We start from the raw sequence: 10,992 nt of genomic DNA, 5'->3' as shown, positions 1-10,992 counted from the left end.
AGTGTCGCGTGCACCTAGTTCTCAAACCATTGTATGGACGCAGTCGTGTTACTACATACACACCAGAGGGTCAGCTAGAGTTCTGCACAATAGGCTTGTTAGCCAACCGGTATCAGTCTATTTCTGGTATATCCCAGTCGATTCCGGTTAGCCTGAACCGATACGAAGACCACAATTGCGGCGCCACGTGGCGAAATTCAGCACAGCACATCATAATGCTATTTTATATTAGTAATGGATCTTCTTCAAGGTCGTCTTGTCTAGTTGTAGATATCCAATAGTCTGTAGTGTGCATGTGAAGCCAAATGTCCAGGAAATGATAACACTAAATCGCAAATTGCGCAACTATGCAACATGAGGGTGGGGTAAACATGAGGGTATTTTGCATTCAGTACCTTCATCTGGTGATAAAAATCGTTGCAGTAACATTGTGTTGTGTTGTATAATTGAAATTCATAATTTAAATAATTTATGTTCCCCAACGGCGCCATATCCCAGCCAGATTTAAATGCTAGGAATAGCGACAGTTCAAGGGCGCACACGAACAACGCTTCAAACACGTGGACTCCAAATCCTCGATATCTGGGTAAGCTCCACTGTTCGTATTCTCTGTGAGCAGTGATAATATGCAACGCCTGCCTGCAACTCAATGGTAACTACTTCAAAGAAGAAAGCATGTTCATTTCAGATGACAATAATGTTTACTGGGTATCTACACGTCCACAAACGGTTGGCCATCTTGAACACTATGGAGTGTGGGCTTGCAGGGCCCACGGGACTACCCAAGCGTAAAGATGTCCGGCAATAGCACCAGCACCAGCAGCGGCAACGGCAGCAGAACCGTAAGCAACAGCAAACACCCTAGGCACAACACGCGGCAGAGGTACTGTACACGGATTGCACACACCCAGCTTGTATTGTATGCCATCGCTGATACAGCCATTGAGCTACGACAGTTTGGGACTTGATTTGCTGTAAGGCATTGCTTGAGCTGCTCCTGCAGCCTACACCCTGCGTTCCATGGAACAGTTGCGCATGGCTCGGGGAAGCGTACCACGGAAGCCAGCACATCCGACGTCCCTGCACTTACACAATTCGGAACCAGCGACCCTATCCTAGGCGACATGGGGCACTGATCGCAACATTGGCCAATCTCTGACTGATTCCGGCGGGATTTTCTCTGAGTATAAGTGCAGCATCACACTCTTTGCCGGCCGGTTATCGTTATTTCTAGCACAGTGAAAGTAAGAATGGCTAGAAAAGGTGACACGGCGGCGGAGAGGACAGCAGCCCTTCAGCTCTTTGGGATCGTTCTGATGTTGTCAATGTCGGCATTAGGAGCAAGTCTATCGGAACCCGAAACAGGTACTGAAGTAAAATTAATACTGGTCTTGGTTTATGACCTTTCCCTCTCCTTTTTAAAATTAGCTTGGCTGTTCTTGCTGTTGAGTTCAGCAGAGCAAAACTGTCACCACATGCGGACATAAGCGAGGGTCCCTGGTTCGAGTCCTGGTGGTGACAGTCAATTTGTTCTTTTGATGTTTCCCGTTTGTAACCTTTCCCTCAAACTAATGAATACAATGCGGACATACAATGTAGATCTGTGTCCGTAGTGTTAGGAGAGAGCGTTCAGGATATTTTTTTCTTGGTTTGACTGCGCGAATGGTGAATAATTCTGCTGGAATATGGCTTGGCACGTCCGAAAAAACTTGTCGAGGCATGCCGGTATTCTACAGTTACAGATCATTTCTGGGCTAATCACTGCTTATTCGCATATACATTGGGTCTATTGTTATTGACTGGTTTGAGGGAAAGAGACAAACGGATTATTAGGCTTACTAGTATTACTGGTTTGATTCCCATTATAATATGCTTCGTTTAAAAGCAATGTAATAACATGCAGACCGCCACTTGATCTTGCTTCAGACGATAGAGGGTGGTCAATGATTAGGTTATGCCTGCACATCAATAATTGTACTACAACTCTAAACCAACAAGGTAACCCTTGCTCACCACAAACATTAAAAAGATACTGACTTGTGACATGCCGGTATGATGTTGTGCGTTCCTTTATAGATCGATGGCCCCTGTGCCTGGGGGATCCAGCCAACGAGAATATTCATTACTACATGAAGTACATCATAGCTGAAAAGTACGATCCGCATAGCGACTCGCCTTGCACCAAACTTGGTGGTACTCCTGCAGACCTGACCAGCCCGTCGAAGCTTGAATGCGCCCGGAAAGCCTTTCCGCTGAAAGACTTTGTTTGCCTCGAAGGTGATGGGGAGCGGTCTTCACTCTGTGCAGCCTACGTTAGCAAGGACTACAAGTTGCCGAGCAAAGTGGAGAACGACAATGAAATTCAACCGAGCTGTAAGTGCTTTTCTCCATGGCGGAATATCACCAGTTGCGATTGCCGCCTTCAGCGCTATGTCGTCTGCGAATTGCCAGCGGAGCAAGGTGAGTGAGGCCTACCCTCGTCGCGTCTGAACTGCACAGGTTAAATCGATCAGTTCCATTCCGCATGTACACTGCTGGAAACTGAAATCCGACCACTGAGCGGTGCGCTCACATCGCAAAGACCCAACACAGGATTGTAACACTAGTCTACGACGTACAAGTAGATACCGTTAGAATGTGAACGCACCTACCCGCTCTCATGTACTCTCTCTCTGTCTCTCTCTCTTTCTCAATCTACCCTCCTCCCCCTCCCTCCCCTCCCGCTTTCCCCTGTTTCTTTCTCTTTCCCTCATACTTCCATTTGTCTGGTGCATCCAGAGCGTGACGATGTCGAGACCAGTTGGTCGACGGAGCGCCTGACCCCCACCACCATGGCTGCTGCATCTTCCCTTTGCGTGCACCATATGGCTTTAGTAAAACAATATTTAAAAAACACTCAGGTGTCGGATTTCAGTTGTCAGCACTGAAGCTTCCCATAAAGTTATTGTCAAATGTTCCAAATCCAGTTATACAATTTAGTTGCACTATTTCGTACTGTAATCCGACCGTACATTATATCAACAGGTGGTAGATAAATCATACTCCTTTTTGGGTATAACTATAGCAATCTTGTGCGATAAAGTGTTCATAATACTACAGAAGCTTCTGTGGATTTCCACTTACCAGACGTACGTATATCCTTTGTACGGAGGTGCAAACTTAAGCTAGAGATGCCACTTCATACAAGGCGGCAAAATATTTTTGAAGCGCTTTGCAAAATACGGGTGTAAACATGTTTGAAATGAATTTTAGGCATTCTCTTGATCTTTCTGGCGTGCAGAATACTATCATCCCTTATCGTCCTCGGAGCCGGGCCCGAGCACAAAGACTGCATTGTCCTCACGACCCTCTGTCCCCACGGACCTTAGATTTGCCACCACAATGGCGGATAGATCTGAAGACACGGCACCTGAAGACCGGCCCGCAGTTGTCCAGGAGATAAGCGAAGCAAACCTTTCCTGGGGGGCACCAGTATTTCGTGGCGATAGCAATCCTGCCAGCAAGTCGAACACTGCAGGAGTCTACGATGAAGAGCTTCAACGTCACATGACGTGGGTACTGCCCACAGTGATTGCGTCGCTAGCCTTGCTAGTGGCGATCATCTTGGTTCTCGGTACCGTCCTATGGAGATCAACGTCAAGAGCTTCAGCTACGCTAGTAAGTCACTAGACACCATTTTTATATTTAAAAGAACACAGTGCTCAAAATGGAAGGGCCAACAATGACACTAGTGCATGCATACAATTACGGCTCAATCTGCGGACAGAACTGTTTTATCCTTTGTGGACTCATCACCGCAGCACAGAGGAAAATGAGGCCTAATCTGATAGAAATGAAAAATAAATTTGCCAAAGCAAGATTTTAAACCAGGTCCGAACGTACCTTGCCAGAGTGCTCAAACTGACAAGTCAGTGAGCTCTGCATAACGCAAACAGCAAAGGCACCACCTCACACAAGAGTGCTCAACTGCTACAAGAGCAGGAGCGAAATACTCATGCAGACAATCACAAAATTCCAGCAACGTTCAATTCAATTGCCATGGACATTCGGCCTGTTGGAATCTTTGCATATCACCCAACTCCACTTCCAAGCAGTCTGGATCAAGGCAATCTTTCCGAAACGTAGGAATTGACCGCCTGCCTAAAACGAGTTCGATATTTGCAGAGTGATCTGGAAAGAGGAGCTCTGATCTACCCCACTTCCTGAATCTGGAAAAGTCATCAATATTTAGAAACCGTTTGTCGTCCCTGGTCTTCGGGCGCCTTTCTTCCTGTTCCTCCAATCCATTTTTTCTGTACGTTTTCACTTTATAAACGTATGTCATTTGTGCTGCATCTTTACGTAGAATACCCAAGATGTGGAACGCAAGCAAACGCCCTCGCCCGCTGGTGCTGCTGCTAAGCAACCTGTAGTCAAGATTGGAAACGGTGCTTCGTCAGCCAACAACCCTCCCAGGCAGACTTCAGACACCAGCATGCACAGTACTCACACAGAAGAGGTGAGGTTGGGCATTGAAGGGCATTTCCCTTTGGAAATGAAAAGTGCAAGCTTCCACGTCACAATAGTGTTCATTTATTTCTCTTATCAACTTCCCATGCCCATAAAGACTCGGATGGAGAACCAAGGGTTAATTTATAGTACTTGTAAAGGAAAGGATCAAAGAACTACAAGTTACGCTATAATGTCCACCAACACCACCATCCAAGGTGTGCTAGAGCTGATGCCCGGTTAGCTGTATAACGTCAGTACCGTCGGTCAGTGTCGTGCAATGTTATTATGATCATTTCCGGCATCCTGATCTTCAAGCACAAATACATGGCTGAGATTCGGATATGATGAGTATCCTGGAAAGTACATGTATCTACGTCACGTCGTGTAACAGCATGTCAGAAGCATGCAATCTAAAATCTGTGCGAGGCAGATCTTGGCACCGATTGATCTACAGATTGTGAACAAAGGCAGAATTCTACTTCGTCCTGTGCACGATAAAAATATCCCACTCCCGACACTGTTTACATAATTATTTTCCTGTTGCCACATCTTCTTGTTCACCCCTGTTCGTGTATTTCAAGGTTGCCTGTGAAATTCCCGGCCAGGCCCTAGAGAATCCGATGTACGAACAGATACCCATTCCTATTCAGGTGAGTAAAGAAGTTGTGTTCGATTGAAGCATTTCCCCACAATCAACAACTGGACGTGTTCGGTTGAAAGAGTTGATTGCAAAATCTTCATGTAACACAATAATATTATGTAGTTCTACATCAATCTTCCGATCGTCTTGTGTTTGGATGTGTAATCATTATGCATGTGCGGCGATGATTCAGTACCGGCACATGCATAAACCATCACTACAAAAAGAAACTTCACGTTGCTTACTGGTACGTGCTGCATACCCGACGTCAAATAGCAGGGGAAATGTGCAGAGTCCTCAGTGAGGTACTTTCCAATCCGGTGAAAAGGAGAGGAGTATGTTATAACCGGGGTACTTTTGATATCCATACTTTTAAAATGTTCATCGAAATGGGTCGCTCTACACATGATCGTAGGGCTCTCTAGGCCGTGCATACGTACAATGCTCTGCCTGATGTTGTTGTTTTTGCAGATCAAAGCAAGTGTCCCCGTGTATTTGTGCCCAGCTGATGAGAGAATGTATGCAAATTCCTCACCATCCACCAGCGCGACTAAGGTAGGACTTCAAGATCAGTACATTGTCTGTCCCTGTATGTATGAAGATTATTTCCACGTCCAAGAAACCCCTTTGGGATTGGGTACCTGACTTTGATTAGGGAAGCAAAGGCGACGAGGAGGTTGAGGAGATGAGCACTATGTCGAGCTCATCGAGGTCTGGTACTCTGTAACAGTCAGACTTGACTTTGGGCTATTTTTACATTCATTTTACCTTACACTGCATGTAGATCTACATGTTATAAAGTTATTTGTCTGGTGAGTTCTTTCGCACGAAACTCGGAGTCATAACGAATTTCCCGGCTGTCCATCGCTTGATGACTTTTAAACAAAATTGTGTGTCATTCATCTTTGATGCTGAGCGCCCTTTTCGCAGCTGTGAGACCTGATCTGTTTCTCTGGATGTCGTACATGTATGTATGCATGTTTTTCCTCTTTCATTGTACCTGACAGGCTGCTCCCGAACCACCACCACACAACTCCAGACCTCCTCTATAGCATAACCATGCGTCTGAGGACATGCAATTGAATACGCGACCGTCCGGAAGGATACCAGGGACAGTCAGATCTACTATTGAATTGTATGGATCGGCCGGCCGTTGTCGGGAACTCCCAGGAAGCCATAATTCACACTTGAAGTCATGTAATTGTACATCTATGCGCATCTGGCAAGGCATTGAGTGAAACATTGGAGCAATCGGCCACTTACATGTACACTGTACATTATGACAACACTTGTATTATTATTTTTGATTCTTCTTCCTACTGCCAATTACAGTATGACTAGTTTTTCAGTTTATGCTTACAAAACTCTGCACATGAGTCGTCAATTCAAAAGGAATGACCGTTATGTCCCATATGCATGTGTAGAGTGTAGGTACCCATCTACTGACCGGGTGGCATAGTCACCAGCGCATTATAGCCTATACGTTTAGGTACTGTAGAAGATGCGTGGAAGACGGCGGAAGGAATCTGTTTTCTGCAAATCGGTGTCTATCATCAATACCGCTTTTTTCAACAGACCATTGAGAAAGTTACGTTGTATATGTAACAAAAAAGGTTTGGGGGTTGACAGATCTGATTCCAAGTGTATTTTAGTTCATAGTGAAGAGCAATGCAGCCTGAGTCATGGTCCTTAGGTCAAACCACTCTGTGAAATACATGTAGACATGAAACCGCAAAAAATGACTAAAATTGTCTTCAACCTGTGAGAACTAGAACTGCAGTGTTGACATCTCTTCCGAATATGTTGGGGAACACAAAGGCCAACAGTAAAAGTTTTCAATGGAACTATTTTGAATCTGCCCCTTGCAGCATCCAGCACTAGCCTTGTCAAACACATGTTTCAATGAGTTAAAAATCCAATTATGGCTAAAGTGCCAAGGCAAATACATTTAAATCCTGGGATGTAAGTTTTCCAAATGGATAAATCGTATAGATAGCTATTTGCCAAGAGAAAATGAAGGCTGTGTTTGGTCAGCTTATACACGTATGAATTCATTTTTTTAACAGCAAATGCTGGGGGAAATACAACCGATTTCTGCTGATGACATCATGGTGATAGAGTGCAACATAATTTTGTGCTTGCCCAGTATGGGAAAATCTAGGCTACTGGATGCACCCATATCCAAATGTAACCTTGCGCAGCACATGGAAAATGTCTTCTATTCAGCTGTAAGCTAGATATAGACAGTAGGACGTATTGTATTGCGCGTACGCAGAAACAAACTTAGGAAAGAAAACTCTTTAGTAGCTGAATTCAACAAGTAATTTGACTCAGTGTACCTGGTCTTCCCTAGTGGCATGAACACTGCTGCTCGGGACTTCTCCACTTCACTTCATACCTACCATAACTAGGATCAAAGTCTTCAAAACTCATGCCGGAATCGACCAGGTTGTTAGCAAGCTCATACTGGTCTATATCCAGCACACCTGAACATCAGGAGGCAGAGACGCAATACACACAGTGAAAATATTTCTGGGTTTCGTTTAACTCCACTTTGAAACTCCACTTGAATATTGACAATATATCGAACACCACTGTGCACTGTGCAGGAGAATACATTCCTTATACATGCAGCTGAAGTTCTTTATAACCGGAATGCACTCAAAACACATAGGTAACAAGTCATGACTGGCATGTGACTTGACAATAATCAGGGGCGTCACAGGGCGGTTGGGAGCGGTACGATCGGGGTTGGGGGTGCCCCCCGGAGAAAAAAATCGGATTTTTCGGCCAACAGGACACGTTCTAGCACTCGACAGCCACAAAGGAGGGTTCGCCGGGCCCCTACAGCACTTATTAGACAACCCCACTCCAGCTCCAAAAAACACTTCTCCTGGATTTGTTGGTATTTTCTGTACATCGTAGGTAGCCAAGGCAAAAACTAAGTTACACGTTAGTTACTTTGAAAAAGGAAGCCACGCCGCATGCACTATGTACAGTGACACTGTAGCTGGACACTCAAAGTATAGACGTACAGGTCTGGCCAGAGAAATCCAACCTCCTGCCCAGACAGCCACGGAGTAATGTTACATGATTGTAGTTGTTTTTAGAGATAGAAGAAGATCCTCTTTTGTTCGGTGGGATTGAAAGATCTGCCAGTGGACCGGAGAGCTACAACACTGGAAGCAGAAGAAAGGGCTTGTCGAATCTCATCTGTCTTCGTGGCAACAGGACTTTAGTTTGCGAGAGACTTTTGTCCTGTCATCGCGGACGCAATTCGTGTTGCTGCTACCAGAAAATTCGGAGAACGAAACGATCGTAAGTCGTTTGGTGAAGCGGGTCGTGTCGGTGAACAGCTGCAGATTGTTCTGCCGCCGTGGAGCAGCAGTCCAAACACTTTTCAACTTCGGAGAATGAAGCACTTCCCTATTCCGTTGACAAGTGCGGCGTTCGCGGGCGTACATGTACTCACAGTAGTAATGCATTTTCGCATCAGCTTGCAGTAGATCGTCAGGAGCCAGCGGTACCCGTGGCTCCAACCGCCTATCGCAATGGATAGCCGCCTGGAGTCTTGGGGTGCTAGCTGCTAGGCGTCAAGTCTGAACCATTATAATTGAATGCTCCTTGCGATGAAAGTTGTGATGTTTTGTACAAGTCCGAAGATCCTTGAATTTTTTTATTGCTTTTTCGGATGAATTGGGTGGACCATCCTGGACGAAAAGTGGTACGACCATGGTCATAGTGGTCGTACCGTGTGTGACGCCCCTGATAATTATGAGTGCACTTAGTTTAAAATGCAGCCCCACTCTTGTATGGCCGAAACTGTTCGCTATAAAGGGTCTATTTTGTATCGGTCTATTTTGTATCGGTTCAAAACAGGGACATGGACACTGGTTCGCTATATCACAAAATTCGTTTTAAGTTGGTTTGTTATAGGTGGAGTCGACTGTATGTTGATTTGGTATTTCTAAGGCATGTTCATCATCTTAGCCTGGGCCAGTAATATGTCCATGGCAGACTTCACAATGAAACAGATGCACCATGATGATGTACAGATGATGCAAGACGCTCAAAATAATTATAGATGTACGGGTCTGGCCAGAGAAATCCAAACTCCGGAATGTCGCGCCACAGAGTTCCAAGTGCACCGAACAGTGAGTGCGTTCGATTACACACTTGAATCGATTCATGAATCGATTTATGAATCGATTCAAGTGCATTCAAGTCGTTCGATTTTCATGTCATGAGCCCTGGAATCGATTCGGAATCCATTCACTCTATTCACATGGGGTGCTGTGAACAGCGCGAATCGATTCATGAATCGATTCGTGAATCGATTCGCGCGTGTAATCGAATGCACTCACTGTGTGTAGTGCTAGGGCTGCATAGTGCAAGGTGCTATTTTATTCATGAGGTTGGGTTTTTCTGGCCAGTGCCGTACATCCTGCCAACTCCCCCTCCCTCCCCCCACCCCCCCCCCCCCCCACACACACACACACAATCTCCTACACACACACAATCCCCTACACACACACTATCCCCTACACACACAATCCCCTACACACACACACACACACACACACAATCCCCTACACACACATGCCAAGCAGCACTCTCTTACCTTCAGCCAGCTCTGGTTTCAGTGGCTTGTGCACATCAACATTGCCCATGGGGTCTGCATGCTCTTCACCACTGCATGAGTGTAGACGAGTACCGGGAGAGTGAGACATTGACTCAGCGTCAGAATGAACTAATACTCGCTTCTCTCCACGCTGTCCTGCAAGAATGAAAAATGGCAAAGAATCAAGAGAGCTGTGGGCGAGTTAGGTAAAGGGAAAGGTAGTAATGTCTGACCATAACCGAAGGTCCATGGTTTTATTCCAGGTAGATAATGTCAATTCTTCTTCATACTTTCCTGTTTCAACTTCCAACTTCCTCAAACTTTAAAAAAATACCAAAAAGTTGCATTTGAGGAGTAATTCTGACCGTGAGGGCGTCAGGAGTTAGAGACCTCTTGCTTCGATGAGATCTTCACACCTGCAGTACTTAGCTTTAGTATTACTTTCCCTTGCCTCGGATTGGTTGAACACTGCCAGTGGCGGATCCAGGATTTGGCCGAAGAGGGGGCCCAAGGTATCCCCCCCCCCCCAAAAAAACAACAGCAACAACAACAACAACAAAGTCCTGAAGTTGTGAAGAGCTGCTGTATTCCATTCTCACGACATTTTCAAACTGCACTGGAAGTGTTGTCAAGCTGTGGTGTAACTCAGGCATTAGGGCGACACTACTCTACTAGCAGGTATTTGTATGTTACAAGTGAGTTGCAACAGAGACTTGAAATGACTTCACATTCAGGAGCAGGTTCGGGAACTGTCGCAAGTGCAGGAACTTTTCCACTCGACAGCGGCTGCGACGGACCTTTGGACGGCTCTTCAACGCGAGCTCTCTTATCTACCGGTCCACTGAAGAACGACATGATGTCAGACCCTTTCCTCTTCATCGCATATCTGAAGGTAACCCGTTGGCTACAAGCGAAGTAGAGAGAGCGTTTATTATCTGACAAGTGAAAAAGAAAAAGGAAGTATGAAGTCGACAGTACCGTGCCCCGTACAGGACTTCAGTTCAACGCTATCGCTGCAGTAGCTGCACTTGTACCAGGGCCTGCATTTTTGGCACGTTTTCGCATGTTTGAAGTGCGGCTGTGGCCTCTACTCAGGTCGCAGTGCAGCTGCGTACAGTACTCAGTAGTCGTACACAGCGCGCTGGCTAGTGCGTGACACCGGACACGTACCCAGCACGCGTGACCCACTTGACACGCCAAGTCATTTCGAGCGCTCATTCTACAGCCTACTGTAATCCTA

General features: G+C 45.8%; 2 protein-coding genes across 2 annotated transcripts in view; one reads left to right on the top strand and one right to left on the bottom strand.

Annotated features, from left to right (window-relative positions):
- Window positions 1–1,234: 1,234 nt before the first annotated feature.
- Window positions 1,235–6,643, top strand: LOC135825988 (uncharacterized). The gene is made up of 7 exons (XM_065338622.1): window positions 1,235–1,365; window positions 2,077–2,460; window positions 3,281–3,657; window positions 4,346–4,498; window positions 5,073–5,141; window positions 5,603–5,686; window positions 6,139–6,643. The coding sequence occupies exons 1-7, from the start codon at window positions 1,251–1,253 to the stop codon at window positions 6,181–6,183; spliced, it is 1,227 nt and encodes a 408-aa protein (XP_065194694.1). The 5' UTR covers window positions 1,235–1,250; the 3' UTR covers window positions 6,184–6,643.
- A 67-nt stretch (window positions 6,644–6,710) lies between these two features.
- The window catches only part of LOC135825989 (uncharacterized), a 5,760-nt gene continuing 1,478 nt past the window's right edge, over window positions 6,711–10,992 (bottom strand). The window contains exons 3-4 of the mRNA XM_065338623.1: window positions 9,753–9,908; window positions 6,711–7,617 (exon numbers count right to left, since the gene is read on the bottom strand). Of these exons, the coding sequence (XP_065194695.1) occupies window positions 7,481–7,617; window positions 9,753–9,908 (293 nt within the window). The 3' untranslated portion in view covers window positions 6,711–7,480. The remainder of the gene's footprint in view (window positions 7,618–9,752; window positions 9,909–10,992) is intronic.

The sequence above is a fragment of the Sycon ciliatum genome, chromosome 10, assembly GCF_964019385.1.
Source record: "Sycon ciliatum chromosome 10, ocSycCili1.1, whole genome shotgun sequence".
NCBI classification, from domain to species: Eukaryota; Metazoa; Porifera; class Calcarea; order Leucosolenida; family Sycettidae; genus Sycon; species Sycon ciliatum.
Note: the sequence above shows the minus strand (reverse complement) of the source record. Positions and strands in the feature narration are given on the sequence as shown.